The sequence below is a fragment of the Castor canadensis genome, chromosome 15, assembly GCF_047511655.1.
Source record: "Castor canadensis chromosome 15, mCasCan1.hap1v2, whole genome shotgun sequence".
Lineage (NCBI taxonomy): Eukaryota > Metazoa > Chordata > Mammalia > Rodentia > Castoridae > Castor > Castor canadensis.
The window spans coordinates 61,118,937-61,141,263 of record NC_133400.1 but is presented as its reverse complement, the minus strand read 5'-3'; the positions used below and the strand labels follow the sequence as shown (position 1 = coordinate 61,141,263).

The window sequence follows — 22,327 nt, the reverse complement described above, 5'->3', positions numbered from 1 at the left end:
AGAGAAAATATGGGTAAAAGAGAACAAAAGTCAAGAATATGTGAAAGGAGACTGCTAAGATTGGGCAGGTGTGGGGGATGTACTTCTGTAATTCCAGCACTCAGGAGGCTGAGGCAGAATGGTGAGTTTGAAGCCTGCCTGAGCTATATAGCGAGAACTTGTCTCAAAAAACCAACAAAAATACAACCCCCCAGCCCCAATTTCAGGTATAGTGGAGTTAGGAGGAAGTGGATCAAATGCAACGTACAAAGAAACCTGATAACAGGAATGTCCTTTATCTTGATTTTGATAGTTTACATAATTGTACATATTTGTTAAAACTTATTAAAATGTCTCCAAACCAATGCATTTTATGTAAAAAAAAATACCTCAATAAAGATTTAATTGCCTTAGGAACTTATCCTCCACATACATAGGACAGCATATAAGATTGTTCACTGTAGCTTTATTTACATGAAAACCATTGTCAACATTCATGGGTAACTGGCTGAATAAACGGTACCATCCACAGTCTATTGTGCAATGCAATTTGTGCAGCCAGAAGAGAGACTGCAGAAGAACTCAATGGAACGATGACTTATGGAGTGATTATTTGGGTTACATTATTAAGTAAAAAAGAGGATTCAAAGAATGTATGTAAAATATTGTCTTTTGTGAAAGAAATGGAGGAGAGGCAGAATGGCATTTTTGAAAAAAGGAACACAAAATGAATAAATGTCTCCATCTGGGAGAAGTGTGAGCAGGATGGAGCAGAAGGATGGGAGCATGCCTTCTCTACATGGTTTTTCATATCATAGCAACTTCTGAACAATGTTTTAATTATTCAAAAGGTTAAATTAAAAAATATGGAAAATTAAACCCTACAACTGAATACAAGCAAAAACAAATGAACTTAAGTTAAACTGATATTAAAACTACATAGAAAAAAAGAATGCACCATAGTGAGATGATACCTAAGGGCAAAAGGAATGCAAACAAATTTTAACATTTTGTTAGGTTTGTGGTTGTGGTTCTATGGGTATTAGAATCCTAAAAGCATTTTCTAAGTGATTTAATTGTGTTACTGTTAATGAAAAGTGAACTGTGCAAAAGGTAATGTAAACAGACATGTTTATAAACGTACATGGCAATGGTCTCTCCCTTGTATAGTAAAATCTATTACTGTTGTCTTAGAGAAACTCCTGGTTGTATGTTTATTCTTTGAAGAGTGGTACAAGTGTGACATATTGGAATATTAAAACTAGCTTAAAATTCCCAGAGAAGGGAATATAGCTAAAGAAAGACACATTAAAAAAGGACATTGTCCTGTGACCAGGGGCATATTTTGTGGCAAGGAAGGTTCAATGCTTAAAGTTCCTGCTACTGTATAGACTTCAGAGTTCCAGGTGAAGCCTGTTGTCAATATCCAGGTCTTTGCAATGGAGGGACCCTGGCACTTATTCTCAACGGGTATCTCATTTGCATTTACCTACTCCACCCCTACTTAGAAGCTACTTATTTATTTCCTATCCACTCTTCTATATGATCAAATATGGTCAAAAAGACCACAAACTGCTTGCAAATAAAAAAAGAAATCATACATATAGTACATATACGCACAGGGAGGAACTATATAACCCTCAGAAAAATATTTTTTAAATTAATGATTATGTCTAGTTTTGTTCCAGAGAAATTTTGAAGCCATTAAGAAAAAAGCAGTTTCCCTGATGAGAATTATAAGAACTGACTTAAGGAACAATAGAAGAGTTGGGAAGACCAATAGTAAAGGTACACTAATAACTACAGGTAACACTAGCATATGCATACCATCATTGCACTTTCTAACTCATCTGATGTTCACAACAACCCTAGGACAATTTTGCCAATGCCAGGCCCAGTTTTCACTATGAGGAAACTGAGGGCTGTAAGGCTAAGTTACTGACCCACGATTATGCAACAACAGTAAAGTAACTGGGCTGGGCTATGAGCCCCATCTGATTCCAAAACACCACACTTGGCCAATATGCTACAAGGACTTCTCGAAAACTTGGGAGTAAACAGTCAACACCCATGTTTTAAAATTACAAACTCAGCACATAGAAAAAACAGAAATCTTACCAATTTTACAAATCTAGCCAAACATAGTCAACAACATGAACACTATGGCCCAGTCTCACTCTGACACATAAAAAGAAAATCAGAAAGTCTGAGAGAGAGAGCTGGGAGGTGTGTGGTTCTGCTGGCCTCAAGCTGCACATGGGCTGCCATGCCCCAGGCAAGGCCTTACAGCAACTGTTGCATGGGAAGTTTCCTCCAAATGCTTGCCAAAAAACAGATTCAAAATGCTGTCAGGCAAAACAAATGCCTATTTTAAAACTACAAATTATATTTTTGCTGTTTACCTAGAAAACTAAAGAAGCCCTATTTTAAACCAAAGTACCAAATTAAAGATACCAATTAGGTAGCCTGTTAGACCTAGAAAAGTCAGTAGCTTTTCTTTATTAGTAACAACTTCATAGGTTTTGCAATTAAAAAAAAAACATATTCTATTCACACTGATGAAAAACTTCCTAGGAATAACTTTGATTTAAAAAATGTATAGGACCCATGTGAAGAAAACTGTGAACTACTGAAAATCAGTGTAGAATCTGAATACACTGGCAAGTCATTTATCAGTTTTCCCACAATATAGAATGATGTGATTCCAGGTGAAATGCCAATCTTTAAAAATTAATTAAAATGATCACTTTTTTTGTTGTTGTTGAAGTACTGGGGTTTGAGCTCAGTACCTTGAGTTGTCAAGTTAGCACTAGCCATGCCCCTAGTCCTTTTTAGTCTGGTTATTTTTGAGATAGAGTCTTTCTTTATTATGCCTGGGCCGATCTGAACCTTGATCCTCCTATTTTTGCTTCGTGCTTAGCTGGGATGATGGGCACACACCACCATACTCAGCTTTTACTGGTTGTGATGAGGTCTCAGTAACTTTTTGCTTAGGCTGGCCTTGAACTAACATCTTCCCAATCTCTGCCTCCCAAGTTGTTAGAATTCTAGGCTTGAGCCACTGTACCTGGCCCCATTTTGGGTTTTTAAAACTTTTCATATGCAGTATTTCAAACAAATTAAAAAAAACACAAGCCATTGACTGGGCATAGATTATCAGCAATATATATTAACAACGAGACTCATATCTGTACCATGTGTTAGAAAAAACTCCTTTGTATGAATGTGTTTCTAAAAGACCCACCAAAAAGAAAAATGGGAAAAGACAAAGTCATTTTTAAGATTCATATGTAAAAAACAAAAAACCAAATGAAGAGTGGAAATACTTGTCTTACAAACCACAAAACATATTTTACAGCCACTATCAACAAAACTTTTGCTTTATCGGGTCCCTGAGGCAGCCTAAGAGTAAAATCAGCAGAACATTTCTAATAAAATATGCAGGGTTAAAGAAACTAATCACAGTGAAAGACATTACTTTCCAAGGTTAAGAGCCCCTAAAGTAGAAAGACAAAGTAGATTACTGTACTTAAAGGTTGCTCATCTGGGCAAAAGTAGCTCAGTGCACATAGGCTCATTTAATGCACAGTGCTGGCAATGCTCCAACTGGCTGTCCATATGGAGACTGAGATGGCCCTTGTGTTACACACCAAAGTGAATTCCAAGTTATTACACATTTGAAAGAGATCCAACAGAAGAAGAGGAAGACATGGGTGGAGATTAAGAAGACTATATGTCTGAGAAGCCCAGAGTATTAAAAATTCAGTTGTAAGAAAAACACTGGACAAGCAAAAATTTAAAGAAACAGACTTAACCTAACCTAGACAAAAATGGATTAATACCTATACCATACAGAGAGCTCACATAAATAAAACCACACCAAAAATATTGATGAGAAAAACTGTCAAAGGACACGAATAATCCTATCAAAAAGAATTCTGAATGACCTACAACAATGAAAAGTACTTTGTAGAAAATACAAGCTAAAATAATAGTTGTACTTTACAAATATCACCATAGCAAAAATTAAAATATGAAAGCACCTCTTGAGACTGACAGGGAATGTAGGGAAAATGCAATGTCACATATTGCCAGTGAATACATAAACTGTTATCAGGCAAGGTAGTGCACGCCTTTAATTCCAGCACTTGAGAGGCTTAGGCAGGAGAATCACAAGTTCAAGGCTAGACTAGGCCTCAGGGAGGGACCCTGTCTTGAAAACAAACAAAAATTAAAACATAAGCTGTGATGGACTTTTGGGAAGCTGTCAGCAAAATTTAAAAAAAAGTTTTCTTTGATCCACGAATTCAATTCTTAAATATCTATCTAAAAAAAAGCCATGGGTCTATCGATCTTGTTTATTTTTTCAAAGAACCAACTTTTTGTTTCATTAATTCTTTGCATGGTTTTTTTGGTTTCTATTTTGTTGATTTCAGCTCTTATTTTTATTATTTCTCTCCTTCTATTTGTTTTGGGGTTTGCTTGTTCTTGTTTTTCTAGGAGTTTGAGATGTATCATTAGGTCATTGATTTGGGATCTTTCAATCTTTTTAATATATGCACTCATGGCTATAAACTTTCCTCTCAAGACTGCCTTAGCTGTGTCCCATAGGTTCCGGTAGGTTGTGTTTTCATTTTCATTGACTTCTAGGAACTTTTTAATTTCCTCTTTTATTGCATCGATGATAAAAATAAACAAGATCGATAGACCCCTGGCAAACCTGACTAAAATGAGGAGAGAAAAAACCCAAATTAGTAGAATCAGGAATGCAAAAGGGGAGATAACAACAAACACCATGGAAGTCCAGGAAATCATCAGAGACTACTTTGAGAACCTATATTCAAATAAATTTGAAATCTAAAAGAAATGGACAGATTTCTAGATACATATGATCATCCAAAACTGAACCAAGAGGAAATTAATCACCTGAATAGACCTATAACACAAAATGAAATTGAAGCAGCAATCAAGAGTCTCCCCAAAAAGAAAAGTCCAGGACCTGATGGATTCTCTGCTGAATTCTATCAGACCTTTAAAGAAGAACTGATACCAACCCTCCTTAAACTGTTCCATGAAATAGAAAGGGAAGGAAAACTGCCAAACACATTTTATGAAGCCACTATTACACTTATCCCAAAACCAGGCAAAGACACCTCCAAAAAGGAGAACTATAGGCCAATCTCCTTAATGAACATTGATGCAAAAATCCTCAACAAAATAACGGCAAATCGAATTCAGCAACACATCAAAAAGATTATTCACCACGACCAGGTAGGCTTCATCCCAGGGATGCAGGGGTGGTTCAACATACGAAAATCAATAAACGTAATAAACCATATTAACAGAAGCAAAGACAAAAACCACTTGATCAAAATACCCCTATTTGCAGACGACATGATCCTATACCTTAAAGACCCAAAAAACTCTACTCAGAAGCTTCTAGACATCATCAATAGCTATAGCAAGGTAGCAGGATATAAAATCAACATAGAAAAATCATTAGCATTTCTATACACTAACAATGAGCAAACGGAAAAAGAATGTATAAAAACAATTCCATTTACAATAGCCTCAAAAAAAATCAAATACCTAGGTGTAAACCTAACAAAAGATGTGAAAGACCTCTACAAGGAAAACTATACACTTCTGAAGAAAGAGATTGAGGAAGACTATAGAAAGTGGAGAGATCTCCCATGCTCATGGATTGGTAGAATCAACATAGTAAAAATGTCGATACTCCCAAAAGTAATCTACATGTTTAATGCAATTCCCATCAAAATTCCAATGACATTCATCAAAGAGATTGAAAAATCTACTGTTAAATTTATATGGAAACACAAGAGGCCACGAATAGCCAAGGCAATACTCAGTCAAAAGAACAATGCAGGAGGTATCACAATACCTGACTTCAAACTATATTACAAAGCAATAATAATAAAAACAGCATGGTACTGGCACAAAAACAGCCATGAAGACCAGTGGAACAGAATAGAGGATCCAGATATGAAGCCACACAACTATAAGCAACTTATCTTTGACAAAGGAGCTAAAAATATACGATGGAGAAATAGCAGCCTCTTCAACAAAAACTGCTGGGAAAACTGGTTAGCAGTCTGCAAAAAACTGAAACTAGATCCATGTATATCACCCTATACCAAGATTAACTCAAAATGGATCAAGGATCTTAATATCAGACCCCAAACTCTTAAGTTGATACAAGAAAGAGTAGGAAATACTCTGGAGTTAGTAGGTATAGGTAAGAACTTTCTCAATGAAACCCCAGCAGCACAGCAACTAAGAGATAGCATAGATAAATGGGACCTCATAAAACTAAAAAGCTTCTGTTCATCAAAAGAAATGGTCTCTAAACTGAAGAGAACACCCACAGAGTGGGAGAAAATATTTGCCAATTATACATCAGACAAAGGACTGATAACCAGAATATATAGGGAACTTAAAAAACTAAATTCTCCCAAAACTAATGAACCAATAAAGAAATGGGCATGTGAACTAAACAGAACTTTCTCAAAAGAAGAAATTCAAATGGCCAGAAAACACATGAAAAAATGCTCACCATCTCTAGCAATAAAGGAAATGCAAATTAAAACCACACTAAGATTCCACCTCACCCCTGTTAGAATAGCCATCATCAGCAACACCACCAACAACAGGTGTTGGCGAGGATGCGGGGAAAAAGGAACCCTCTTACACTGTTGGTGGGAATGTAGACTAGTACAACCACTCTGGAAAAAAATTTGGAGGCTACTTAAAAAGCTGGACATCGATCTACCATTTGATCCAGCAATACCACTCTTGGGGATATACCCAAAAGACTGTTACTCCAGAGGCACCTGCACATCCATGTTTATTGCGGCACTATTCACAATAGCCAAGTTATGGAAACAGCCAAGATGCCCCAGCACTGACAAATGGATTAAGAAAATGTGGTATCTATACACAATGGAATTTTATGCAGCCATGAAGAAGAACGAAATGTTATCATTCGCTGGTAAATGGATGGAATTGGAGAACATCATTCTGAGTGAGGTTAGCCTGGCTCAAAAGACCAAAAATCGTATGTTCTCCCTCATATGTGGACATTAGATCAAGGGCAAACACAACAAGGGGATTGGACTATGAGCACATGATAAAAGCGAGAGCACACAAGGGAGGGGTGAGGATAGGTAAGACACCTAAAAAACTAGCTAGCATTTGTTGCCCTTAATGCAGAGAAACTAAAGCAGATACCTTAAAGCAACTGAGGCCAATAGGAAAAGGGGACCAGGAACTAGAGAAAAGGTTAGATTAAAAAGAATTAACCTAGAAGGTAACACCCATGCACAGGAAATCAATGTGAGTCAATGCCCTGTATAGCTATCCTTATCTCAACCAGCAAAACCCCTTGTTCCTTCCTATTATTGCTTATACTCTCTCTACAACAAAATTAGAGATAAGGGCAAAATAGTTTCTGCTGGGTATTGAGGGGGGGAGCGGGAGGGGGTGGAGTGGGTGGTAAGGGAGGGGGTGGGGGCAGGGGGGAGAAATAAACCAAGCCTTGTATGCACATATGAATAATAAAAGAAAAATGAAAAAAAAAATAAATAAATAAAAATAAAAAAAAGCCATGGGTATAAGAATAATTACTAAGCAACATGATAATGTCTGTCACAGAGGGATGGTTAACTGAACTGTGGTACATCCACATGAAATGTTAATATTGTATAATGACTGAAATGAATGTTAGGTGTACATAAGTTGGCTTGGAGGGATCTTTACAACATACTGTTAGGTAAGAAAAGCAACATGCATAAAAGAATAGACAGATGATCTCATTTTTATAAACAACATATTCTTTAACAAAACATTCTTTGGTTTATATTCTTTAAACATAAAGAAAATTATAACTGCATATAGAGTGAATATGTATGAATAAATGCGTAAGTGCAAATGATTAGAGACACGGACAAATGTGAATGCCAGGTTATAACACTGATACCTCAGAGAAGAGGAGGGTGAGAGGGAGTGCTTGGATGATGATGCAGAAAATTATTTATTTATTTATTTGTTTCTGTACATATGTATGTATGTATGTATTTATTTATTTATTTTGGCAGCACTGAGGTTTAAACTCAGGGAGGTGCTCTACCACTTGAGCCACTTCACCAGTCCAGTAATGCAGAAATTAGACAAAAGAATACAAAATCCTATAAATACTCACACAGCTTCCTATGTATATATCCAAAAAGAAATATATGGATGTAATCCCATAGAAAATTTAACAGGTACCTTGAGTATTGGCTTTTCAAGTGATAGACTTCCTTTTCCTTCCTAACACATACCAACATCAACACACTGAGTCTGATGTATAAAGAAGCCCTAACAAAAACACATATTCATGTGCTCAAAGTCTAATCCCATTGTTGTGTTTGCCCTTGATCTAATGTCCACATAGGGAGAACATACAATTTTTGGTTTTTTGGGCCAGGCTAACCTCACTCAGAATGATGTTCTCCAATTCCATCCATTTACCAGCGAATGATAACATTTCATTCTTCTTCATGGCTGCATAAAATTCCATTGTGCATAGATACCACATTTTCTTAATCCATTCGTCAGTGGTGGGGCATCTTGGCTGTTTCCATAACACAAGGGAGGTGTGAGGACAGGTAAGACACCTAAAAAAATTAGCTAGCATTTGTTGCCCTTAACGCAGAGAAACTAAAGCAGATAGCTTAAAAGCAACTGAGGCCAATAGGAAAAGGGGACCAGGAACTAGAGAAAAGGTTAGATCAAAAAGAATTAACCTAGAAGGTAACACACACGCACAGGAAATTAATGTGAGTCAACCCCCTGTATAGCTATCCTTATCTCAACCAGCAAAAACCCTTGTTCCTTTTTATTATTGCTTATACTCTCTCTACAACAAAATTAGAAATAAGGGCAAAATAGTTTCTGCTGGGTATTGAGGGGGTGGGGGAGGAGAGGGAGGGGACAGAGTGGGTGGTAAGGGAGGGGGTGGGGGCAGGGGGGAGAAATGACCCAAGCCTTGTATGCACATATGAATAATAAAATAAAAATTAAAAAAATTTAAAAAACCACATATTCACAAAGTGTATATTAAAATGTTGCACACACACAAAAAATTCCAAGTCAAACTGGCTTAAACCAAAAGGGAATTTATTGGCTCATTAAGTGAAAGTTCAAAAATGTATAACACTTGAGGTGCGATTTGATCCAAAAGTTTCAGGTTGCATTAGGCTCCAATTTAGACACCTGTCATTTGCTAGGCACCTGCCTCAGGTTGGCTTCTTTTTATTAGAACAATTAGCTGCAGAAGACATGTTACTCCTCACAGCAGACTATCTCCAATAATGTACCTTTTTAATACCCAAAAAAGCCTCACAAACATCTCCTCGTATCTTAGTAGAATGATCTGGGTCAGGTGCCATCCCTGATCCGTTTACTACTGGGGGAGGGGAGCAATGCTTGAAGGCAACTGAGCCAATCTTGACAGCTGAGGGTGTAACATCTTCACCCAAACCACATGCATGACCATTTGCAGGGATATGGGAGGGGTTACCCAAAGAAAGAGTGAGTGGTATTGGACAACGGTAAGAGAAGGAAGTTGATGCTGCTAGGTAACCACACACACATGAAAAAGTAATACAAATATCTGGTCAGATACCACAAGTGCTCAATCTCACCAGAAATCAGAGGAATATAAATAAAACTACATAATTTGTTGTTTATTGGGTTAAAGGAAGAAAGAAAAATAATCTGTATGTAGGTAAGAGATGGTAAGAGGGTAAGACTGAGAACAGGCATGGTACTGTTCAAAATATGTATGTGTGTCTATGTGCATGTACACATATCTCTGTGTATATATGAAACACTTTTAAGTGAGAGGCAAGCTTTGTACCACAACTAGAAACATGACTGACACTTAAATATGAAACAAAGTTTAAGGCTCTATAACAGAAAATGACTACCTTTTTTGTCCATCAATCTAATAGAAGGATCCTGAGTAATTCCATATTACTTATCCCCAAGTTTTGACTTAGTCTACCTACTTCTATGTACTCTCTTCTTCCAACATTGTAGACAAAACCTAGATTAAAGTCTATCATTGATATCCATGGTAGAGCTGGCTGGAGTCAGACCAATATACCATCTTATGAAAAGTGATCAAATGCTTTTCACTTTATCTCATTAGGGAAAATAGATGAAGAGAAACTTCTTAAATAGTCCCAGTAAAATGAATCTCAAGAATAGAAGGATAAACACCTGAATCTTGAGAAGACTTCTCATTGTAATACCTAAAAAGACTGTTGTCCCAGGTCTCTTGAAAAGACACAGAGAAAAAGTATGCACCTAGCCATACTTAAAGAGACTATAAGGAAAGTCTGTGCTACAAGAAGACAAACAGGTACTGGTGTACAAAGAAATCCCCTATTTCTTGAGTATGCTAACCACAATGAATAAAAATAAAGTCTAATTCCACTGCACTCAACTACAGTATCAATAAAGTGTGAGTTTGTAGATGGCAATGAAGTACTTGAAATAAAATTCCAATTTCAAGTAAAAGTCTGTTTCTAGATTTAATTTCTTTTTCCCATGTGTAATTACAAACAGGGAATTAAGTGCCACAAGTTCCTAACTTAGTACCTTTACTAAGTCAGGGTTTGTTTCTTTCTTTTTCTTTTTCTACTGAGATACCACCCAACATTTAGGTCAAATGACTTATGAAGCAGGTTTGCATCAATGGGATTTACCCTACAACCAATAAATAGCAAAAGGGAATGAAAAAGAAACAGGAAAACACCCTTAACTCAGCTGTGATAAACAGCTCTGTAATTAAGGGAGCAATTGTTAAAAGAGTCTGGGTTCAGGAGTGAAAATGCCTTGACTGAAAACTAGCTTGATCACTAACTATGTGACTTTTGAGAACTTCCCTAATATACCAGTTTCATCATCCTCCCCATTAAAATAGGCATAGCTGAGCATGGTGGTGCAGACCCATAATTCCAGCACTCTGGAGGCTGAGACAGAGGATCGCAAGTTTGAGGCTATAGAGTGAGACAGTATCTCAAAACAAAACAAAATTTTAAAAAAATCATAAAATGACCATAAATAATAGAAGCACTAATCTCTTAAAGCTGTTGTAAAGTTAAATGAGATAAATTCAGCACTTAGAATGGCACCTAGCACTGAGGAAACTTTCAATAAATGTTAACTATTACTCATAAGTTGAAAGTTATTTCTTTATTTAGGTCTCAGTTTAGGTACCTTCTAGAACTCAAAATACTACATTCTAGTTGTTCCACTTTTTATCATCTGCAAAAGGCTCTTTAAGACTACATCAAATAATTCTGAAAAGAATTAAAATTCTGCCACACAGATGGTGATTTTAGATATTACAACTATCTTATTCACAAAACCTCCACTATGAAACAACAGGCTTACAACAAAATAGTAAAATAAAAGCCACATAATATGAAAGAATTTGAAAACTATATTCAAATGTACCTTTTCTGATGAGAATAACAGGAAAATGTATAATATTTCCTGAACAAATGTGTCTAAGGAAGGCAGGCTATATTTATTCAAAAACTATAAAAGGTTACAATATAAATCTATCAACAAAATTAATTATTAAAAATTACATTCAAGTAATTCATACATATCCAAATTTTGACCAAATCAAGACAACAATCCAATGCACAAAAATATTATAATATAGCTCAAAGAGCAAAAAAGTAATAAACAGAAGTCTTGTCCATATAATCTCTACATAAATACACAAATCTAAAGTTTAATGCAACACAAATGAATCATAGCCACATGTATTAGCTATCTTTCTCTAATGTTAGATGTAAATGTTCATATTTAGTAAAAATATAAAGAATATAAAACATTTAATCGCATGTAATGTAGACTAAGGAGTAAATCAAGTAGAATGTGAGGTTGTCATATGCGAAGATACACATTTCAGAAAGAATCTAACTTGAAGTAAATTCATTAACACACATATTGCAAAGGTCCACAAATATGTTTTATCATTTGTAATTGTACATAGAGAATAAACTGCCAAGAAATTAGTATCAGATTCTTAATGAGGGGTATGATGGTGACCAGCTTTAAAAGATAAATTATTTAGGGCTTCAAATAGCAGAGGTCAAGGTAAATTAAATAACATATGAGTGAAAAAAAATACAGTGTACAATACCAAGAGGTTAGAAAACCGAATACTGTGGAAAGATTTATTAGTCTGTACAAGTTGGTGGTTACCTGTTATAGTAAATTATCAAGATATTCATTAGAACATTTTCCCACACATCAGAATCTGGAAGCAATATGCTTTTCTCAAATTGTCATTTAGTGTTCTTTTTTCCCACCCCTTGAAACACAGAAATAGAATTTTGAATATCAACTAGCCATTTATGGAAGCCAAAAGATACAGATATTCATAAACATTATACAAGCTACAGTTGTGGAACGTGGACAAACACACCAACATTTATGAAAAAAGATGGTTTTTAAAGTGGTAAGTACTGAAGGAGTTAAAACAAACACACTATTTCTGTCCTTCTGAAATTAAAATGGGGAAAACCTTATTGCCATTCTGTCAAACATCACATAACTAAAAACAGTGCACAAGGATCATGAATCCAATGTACACATCTCAGGATTAAAACTCCAGTTAAACAACTGAGCTAATCATTGAAGTAAATTAAAAAGTAATACCAAACATTTTTAACATATCAATACTATTTTACAAGCATCATCAGAACAAATAAGAGCTTTAATTATGAATTGACCTGGGCTATATTCTGCACTGAGAATTTTGCTTAGTACTAAGAGGTTCTCAAACATCCTAGGAAAGCTGTGGAATCACACTCTTTCTTATTCCTCAAAGGAAATCTGACAGGTTTGATGATACCTATATATCTCTGTGGGTCTAAGTGTTCTATATACCAAGTAATTCAGTAATTGATAAAATATTTAAGTAAAAGGAAACCAAAAGCAGACCTTGTGTCAACATATACCAGACAGATAGATGTTTTAAAAATTACATGATAAATGTAAATCATAAAATCAAATGTACTCATAAGGTACATCTATTTTATGTTACATAAAAAAACTATAGACTGCAAACTATGCATGCTTACCATAACATTTTACCTGGGAAAGCCGATGAGTGGGATTTCTTGCAAGTGTTTACTGCCATGATACAAAACAATTATGTGCAAACTGCAAGGTCCCTAAAATAGCAGTTAAGAGTTTATATACAGAAAGATGTCACTATCTGATCAAATATGCAAGAGGTGGAATTTCCCAGAGTTTATAACACAGAACAATAGCCACCACAGGCTCCTCCACCATGGCTCTCTTCCCTGTGCGACAGTTTGACACCTTTGTTCTGGTTCTCACTTTCCCACAGTCCGGGTGTCTGAATGATCTTTTCAACAAGTTCCTCAAAGGCACACTGTACACCATCACAGGTTTTTGCACTTGCCTCTGAAATTCAAGAGAAAAGGTCATAGCATATTCATATTCCTTTCTGGCCACATTCTCCTATTTTTCTGAGAAGTTATGATAAAAGTATCATCCTATAGTATACTGAGAACCAAATCAGCAATTTTTCCACACAAGTTTAATATTAATGAATGAATTTCCTCCAACTCTCAAAATTGAGCTACTTAAATTTTATCCATAAGAATAATGGCATATGTGCCCAAGATTTTGTAACAGAATTATAACATATAAGGCCCTACTCAAATATGATGTCAAAGTTACCACCTTAGGTTTTCAGTCAGCTCTTAAGAAGCAGAAATCATTCCCATTTAAAGATAACGAAATTGATGCTCAGAGTTAACAAATTAGGTTTTTCAGGCTGTACACAGAATCCAGCAGCTGCAGTTGCCTTCATGGAGCTCAAGAGGACACTGAGTGCTGCTTCCTAACCCTCCACTTCCTCAGTGCCCACATTTCCACTGTGTGAGGTGACTAACTTCATTCCTTCTTATTACTACTCCCCTCTCTCTCTGCTGATGATCTAGATTTTTTTGTTTGGTTGGAGGGTTTCTTGGTCCTGGGGATTGAACCCAAGGTCTTGCACACATTAAGAACACTCAATCACACCTCTAGACCCTAAGATCTGGGCTTCATGTTGAGAAAAACAGAAACCTTCTGGCGAGAACCACCTGATCATCCCACTAGAAATTAGCCAAGCTACTTGTTTATTATTTATTTTTTTTTTGGTGGCAATGGGGTTTAGCAGAGCTACTTGTATATGAACCCTCACATGCTGCCCACACTCCTCTTGCAATGGATGCATTGTCCTTATGGCTACCTAAAATCATTCCCTTCTCTAGTGCCAGGAACCCCTTCTCTTCTCATTTACTAAAGGATCATGCACTCCCTCTTCTCTAACATACCAACCAATCTAGAAATCTGCCAAATTATTTTCTAACTTATTAAAAATCAAACAGTTTTGGGCAACACATGTCCTTCTTGTAGTCACAGAATTTTCTAGTCTGTTCTATGGAGTAATCTACATAAGCTGATTCCACTTTTTTCTGGCTTATTTGTTTTTTGAGACAGGATCTTGCTCAGTAGCCCAGGCTGGTGTCAAACTTGAAATCCTCCTGCTTGCTCTCCCAAGTGCCACCATGCCCGGCTCTGCCTCCACTGTCTTATCTCACATTCTTTCGTCAAATAACAGAAGTCCCCCCCATCCAATAGGAATATGTATCAAGACATATATACTATGCTATATATATATATATATATAAACTTTATAATACCTATTATAAAGTTTAATTTATAAATTAGGCACAGTGAGAGTAACAATAATAAAACAGAATAGTAATAAGAGTTATTTAGAACCATGGATTGTTTATTTCTAAAATTTTCCAAGGGTAACTGAATCTGAAAAGGGAAAATAGACATAAACAGGAACTACTATACTCTAATTAGGCTTTTGTTCCCCACCACTCCACCAAAACTATTCTTTTCAAGACCACCAACAGATAGATTCCAAGATGGGGGCTAGAGGGAGGAAGCAGAAAGCGAGCCTCCTATAGTGAAATCTTGGAGAGACGCTAGAGACACATTTTGCAGGCATAATCACTGAGAAGAGGCATAACTTTGGCCCCTCCACACCTCCAGCCGGCGCAGAGAATCTCCACTTCACGTTAAACCAAGAAACAAGGAGGCCCCCAGGCCGCCAGTCACCGGCGACGAGATGGCTTGGGAAGACGCGGACCAGGTGAGCTTCGCGGTACCACGGTACTCCCACAGACAAGCCTGGGCCAGAGCAGCATAGCCCCCTGGACAGACTGACCTCCACCCCGGGGAACAAGAGAAACTGACTAATAAGAAATAAGAATAAAGACACGCTGGAAAGAGGGTGGGGCGCCCTGAGCCAAAGATTGGGGGAAGGGAATCCTTCTCGGGACTGTAAATAAACAAGCTGGGTGGGCCGGAGAGCCGCTGGCGGAGCGTTGGTGCACGCCCAGCAACCAGGAGCAGGAAAGCTTGTGAGAGTGGCAGAGGGAGAAAACTCCACAGGAAAAGAGGGAAGACCCACTTCCCATGTGAACTGTAAACAAACAAGGCAGCTGGCAGGAGCAGCAGCACCACCCAGTAATCAGGAGCAGGAAAGCTTCTGAAAGTGGCGGTGGGAGGAAAACTGCACAGGAGAGGAGGGAAGACCCACCTCCCACGTGAACTGTAAATAAACACGCAGGCCTGACAACTCGAGGGCAGTTTCACCTTTCCCAGTGCTTGGAAAGTGGAAAGCTTGTAGCACAGGTTCACACACATGAGAAATCTGAGCAACAAAGCCTGTGGGACAAGGTGAGTGCTAAGCTCACCCCTGAGATCTCCATAAATAACGCCTCCAGAAACAGTAGGCTGAGAGCAGCGGGCAGGCAAGCCACAGCCGCAGATACCATTCTCAGAACTGTCTCCAGACTCTTTTTTTCCTTTCTCTCCCTACCTTTGATGAGAGAACAATCGAATTACAACTGCAAGCTGAAAAACTTACTGAAACTGTATTGCATTTGAACTTGGGACACTTGGGGTTATTTTTGTGCGTGCGTGTGTGTGTGTGTGTGTGTGTGTGTGTGTGTGTGTAGTTTTGTTCTTTATGCGTCCCCTTTGATGAGACAACTACAGAACAACATCTGAAGCACCATCTCAAGGATTGGAGACGGAGACGGACACCCAAATTATTAAGACTGAAACTTCATTGCATTTGAACTTGGAGGTTTTTGTGTTTTGGTTTTTTTTTAAATTTTCTATTTTCCATTTTATTTTAATTCATTTTTTATATAGATATTTTCTTCATTTACTTATTTATTTTTATTCTTCTCTTTATTTTTTTTACTTTTGATTTTCAATCCTCTCTCTGTATAATGTCTGTTCAGCTTACTGTCAATTAGTACACTAACACTCCCTGTTTATACCTTTGAAACTTTCTTGTCTGAAACCTCGTTCTCCTTTCTCCCTCTTGTCTGTGTATTTGTTTTCCCCTTTTCTTTAACCTCTTGCTTTCCATCTCAGCTCACCCTTCCATTCTAAATATTACCATTGTTATTATTACAAGCTAGAAAATACTTAATTGCACACAGTACAGGGACAGTAACAACACCAAAGACAATGACAAGAAGACAGAAAAACCAGGGAAACCAGTTTCCCACACCAAAAAATTAGGACATGAACCATAGGGGAATGAAGAGAACAAAAACTCAGATCCGGACTCCAACAAAATGAAGATAAACTATGCCAAAGGACCCAATGAAGCCCACAAGACTAATTTAAAAGAAGACATACTACAAGTACTCAATGAGAATTTTATAGAGATGATACTGGATAGGGTCAAGCAAAATATACAGGAGAAACTCAAGAAATTCCAAGACAACAAAAATAGAGAATTTGAAAAAGCAAAAGAAGAAATAAAGGAAACCAGAGAAGCACTGTATAAACACCAAAGTGAAACAGAGAACACGATGAATAAACGGATAAATGAACTCAGGGCAAACAAAGACAACATTAAAGAAGAAAACAGCCAGGATATGGAAAACCTCAGAAAAAATAACGAAACAGAACTGCAAAACAAAATGGAAAGTCAATCCAGCAGAATAGAACAAACAGAAGTCAGAATCTCAGAACTTGAAGAAGAAATGGTAATTAAAGGGAAAACCGAAGAACTATTAATTAAACAACTCAAGACCTGTGAAAAGAAAATGCAAGAACTCACCGACTCCATCAAAAGACCTAACTTGAGAATCATGGGCATCGAAGAAGGAGAAGAGGTGCAAGTGAAGGGAATGCGTAATCTATTCAACCAAATAATATCGGAAAATTTCCCAAATCTAGAGAAAGATATTCCCATACAGATGCAAGAGGCCTTCAGGACACCAAACAGACCAGATCAAAATAGAACTACTCCACGACATATCATCATTAAAACAACAAGTTCAGAAACTAAGGAAAGAATATTGAAGGCTGTAAGAGAGAAAAAACAAGTAACATACAAAGGTAAACCCATCAAAATCACAGCAGACTTCTCAACAGAAACATTAAAAGCAAGAAGAGCGTGGGGTGAGATCTTCCGGACACTGAATGAAAATAACTTCAACCCCAGGATACTCTACCCAGCAAAACTATCATTCAAAATAGATGGAGCAATAAAAGTCTTCCATGATAAGGAGAAACTAAAACAATATGTGACCACAAAGCCACCACTACAAAAGATTCTGCAAGGGATTCTGAACATAGAAAGTGAAACCCAACTTAACCATGAAAAGACAGGCAGCACCAAACCACAGGAAAAGAAAAAGCAAAACAGTAGAGAGTAACCTCAACTTAGGTACACACAATGAAACCTTCAAACCAGTACTAATGCTTAATGTTAACAGACTTAACTCACCCATCAAAAGGCACCGCTTGACGAAATGGATTAAAAAGGAAGATCCAACAATTTGTTGCTTACAGGAGACCCATCTCACCGACAGAAATAAGCATAGGCTTAGGATGAAAGGCTGGAAGATTTACCAAGCCAATGGCCCCCGAAAACAAGCAGGAGTAGCAATACTTATCTCTGACAATGTAGACTTCAAACCTACATTGATCAAATGAGATAAAGAAGGACATTCCATACTAATCAAAGGGGAAATAGACCAAAAGGAAATAATAATCAACAATCTGTATGCACCCAATGTCAATGCACTCAATTTCATCAAACATACCCTGAAAGACCTAAAAGCATATATAAACGCCAACACAGTGGTTTTGGGAGACTTTAACACCCTATTATCATCAATAGATAGGTCATCCAAACAAAAACTCAATAAAGAAATCCAAGATCTAAAATATGCAATAGATCAAATGGACCTAGTAGATGTCTACAGAACATTTCATCCAACCTCTACACAATATACATTCTTCTCAGCAGCCCATGGAACCTTCTCCAAAATAGATCATATCCTAGGGCACAAAGCAAGCCTCAGCAAATATAAGAAAATAGAAATTATACCGTGCATACTATCTGATCACAATGCAGTAAAAGTAGAACTCAACAACAAAAGTAAAGATAAAAAACATGCAAACAGCTGGAAACTAAATAACTCATTACTTAATGAAGAATGGATCATCGATGCAATAAAAGAGGAAATTAAAAAGTTCCTGGAAGTCAATGAAAATGAAAACGCAACCTACCGGAACCTATGGGACACAGCTAACACAGTCCTGAAAGGAAAGTTTATAGCCATAAGTGCATATATTAAAAAGACTGAAAGATCCCAAATCAATGACCTAATGATACATCTCAAACTCCTAGAAAAACAAGAACAAGCAAATCCCAAAACAAATAGAAGGAGAGAAATAATAAAAATAGAGTCGAAATCAATGAAACAGAAACCAAAAAAACCATACAAAGAATTAATGAAACAAAAAGTTGGTTCTTTGAAAAAATAAACAAGATCTATAGACCCCTGGCAAACCTGACTAAAATGAGGAGAGAAAAAACCCAAATTAGTAGAATCAGGAATGCAAAAGGGGAGATAACAACAAACACCATGGAAGTCCAGGAAATCACCAGAGACTACTTTGAGAACCTATATTCAAATAAATTTGAAAATCTTAAAGAAATGGACAGATTTCTAGATACATATGACGATCCAAAACTGAACCAAGAGGAAATTAATCACCTGAACAGATGAGGCAGCAATCAAGAGTCTCCCCAAAAAGAAAAGTCCAGGACCTGATGGATTCTCTGCTGAATTCTATCAGACCTTTAAAGAAGAACTGATACCAACCCTCCTTAAACTGTTCCACAAAATAGAAAGGGAAGGAAAACTGCCAAACACATTTTATGAAGCCAGTATTACACTTATCCCAAAACCAGGCAAAGACACCTCCAAAAAGGAGAACTATAGCCCAATCTCCTTAGTGAACATTGACGCAAAAATCCTCAACAAAGTAATGGCAAACCGAATTCAACAACACATCAAAAAGATTATTCACCATGACCAAGTAGGCGTCATCCCAAGGATGCAGGGGTGGTTCAACATATGAAAATCAATAAATATAATAAACCACATTAACAGAAGCAAGACAAAAACCACATGATCATCTCAATAGATGCAGAAAAAGCTTTTGATAAGATCCAACATCATTTCATGATAAAGCTCTAAGAAAACTAGGAATAGAAGGAAAGTACCTCAACATTATAAAAGCTATATATGACAAACCTACAGCCAGCATTATATTAACGGAGAAAAACTGAAACCATTCCCTCTAAAATCAGGAACCAGACAAGGATGCCCACTATCTCCATTCCTATTCAACATCGTACTGGAATTCCTAGCCAGAGCAATTAGGCAAGAAGAAGGAATAAAAGGAATACAAATAGGTAAAGAAACTGTCAAAATGTCCCTATTTGCAGACGACATGATCCTATACCTTAAAGACCCAAAAAACTCTACTCAGAAGCTTCTAGACATCATCAATAGCTACAGCAAGGTAGCAGGATATAAAATCAACATAGAAAAATCATTAGTATTTCTATACACTAACAATGAGCAAACGGAAAAAGAATGTATGAAAACAATTCCATTTACAATAGCCTCAAAAAAAATCAAATACCTAGGTGTAAACCTAACAAAAGATGTGAAAGACCTCTACAAGGAAAACTATACACTTCTGAAGAAAGAGATTGAGGAAGACTACAGAAAGTGGAGAGATCTCCCATACTCATGGATTGGTAGAATTAACATAGTAAAAATGTCGATACTCCCCAAAGTAATCTACATGTTTAATGCAATTCCCATCAAAATTCCAGTGACATTCATTAAAGAGATTGAAAAATCTACCGTTAAATTTATGTGGAAACACAAGAGGCCACGAATAGCCAAGGCAATACTCAAGTCAAAAGAACAATGCAGGAGGTATCACAATACCTGACTTCAAACTATATTACAAAGCAATAACAATAAAAACAGCATGGTACTGGCACAAAAACAGACATGAAGACCAGTGGAACAGAATAGAGCACCCAGATATGAAGCCACACAACTATAACCAACTTGTCTTTGACAAAGGCGCTAAAAATATACGATGGAGAAAAAGCAGCCTGTTCAACAAAAACTGCTGGGAAAACTGGTTAGCAGTCTACAAAAAACTGAAACTAGATCCATGTATATCACCCTATACCAATATTAACTCAAAATGGATCAAGGATCTTAATATCAGACCCCAAACTCTAAAGTTGGCACAGGAAAGAGTAGGAAATACTCTGGAATCAATAGGTATAGGCAAGAACTTTCTCAATGGAACCCCAGCAGCTCAGCAACTAAGAGATAGCATAGATAAATGGGACCTCATAAAACTAAAAAGCTTCTGCTCAACAAAAGAAATGGTCTCTAAACTGAAGAGACCACCCACAGAGTGGGAGAAAATATTTGCCAGCTACACATCAGACAAGGGACCAAGAACCAGAATACATAGGCAACTCAAAAAACTAAATTCCCCCCAAATTAATGAACCAATAAAGAAATGGGCAAGTGAACTAAACAGAACTTTCTCAAAAGAAGAAATTCAAATGGCCAAAAAAACACATGAAAAAATGCTCACCATCTCTAGCAATAAAGGAAATTCAAATTAAAACCACACTAAGATTCCACACCTCACCCCACTTAGAATAGCCATCATCAGCAACACCACCACCAACAGGTGTTGGCGAGGATGTGGGGAAAAAGGAACCCTCTTACACTGTTGGTGGGAATGTAAACTAGTACAACCACTCTGGAAAAAAATTTGGAGGCTACTTAAAAAGCTAAATATTGATCTACCATTTGATCCAGCAATACCACTCTTGTGGATATACCCAAAAGACTGTGACACAGGTTACTCCAGAGGCACCTGCACACCCATGTTTATTGCGGCACTATTCACAATAGCCAAGTTATGGAAACAGCCAAGATGCCCCACCACTGATGAATGGATTAAGAAAATGTGGTATCGATACACAATGGAATTTTATGCAGCCACGAAGAACGAAATGTTATCATTCGCTGGTAAATGGATGGAATTGGAGAACATCATTCTGAGTGAGGTTAGCCTGGCCCAAAAGACCAAAAATCGTATGTTCTCCCTCATATGTGGACATTAGATCAAGGGCAAACACAACAATGGGATTGGACTTTGAGCACATGATAAAAGCTTTAGCACACAAGGGAGGGGTGAGGATAGGTAAGACACCTAAAAAAATTAGCTAGCAGTTGTTGCCCTTAACGCAGAGAAACTAAAGCAGATACCTTAAAAGCAACTGAGGCCAATAGGAAAAGGGGACCGGGAACTAAAGAAACGGTTAGATCAAAAAGAATTAACCTAGAAGGTAACACCCACGCACAGGAAATCAATGTGAGTCAATGCCCTGTATAGCTATCCTTATCTCAACCGGCAAAAACCCTTGTTCCTTCCTATTATTGCTTATACTCTCTCTTCAACAAAATTAGAAATAAGGGCAAAATAGTTTCTGCTGGGTATTGCAGGGGTGGGGGGAAGAGGGAGGGGGTGGAATGGGTGGTAAGGGAGGGGGTGGGGTCACGGGGGAGAAATGACCCAAGCCTTGTATGCACATATGAATAATAAAAGAAAAAAAATGTGAAAAAAAAAAAAAGACCACCAACATCTTTACCTTGTCTAATCAAACATCCTAACCTTAACTGACCTCTTTGGGCATGTGATATTGCTAATCATTTTCTCTTTCTTTAAATCCTCTGCTCACTTTACTTCCAGGACACCGGCCATTCCTAGCAATCCTCCAATCTCACTGATA

At 37.1% G+C, this 22,327-nt stretch overlaps 1 protein-coding gene across 2 annotated transcripts in view; it reads right to left on the bottom strand.

Moving 5' to 3' along the window:
- Positions 1-11,222: 11,222 nt before the first annotated feature.
- Rab18 (RAB18, member RAS oncogene family) overlaps positions 11,223-22,327 on the bottom strand; it is a 37,141-nt gene continuing 26,036 nt past the window's right edge. For both annotated transcript variants that reach the window (XM_074056311.1, XM_074056310.1), the window contains one exon: positions 11,223-13,497. In XM_074056311.1, the coding sequence (XP_073912412.1) occupies positions 13,282-13,497 (216 nt within the window). In that variant the 3' untranslated portion in view covers positions 11,223-13,281. The remainder of the gene's footprint in view (positions 13,498-22,327) is intronic.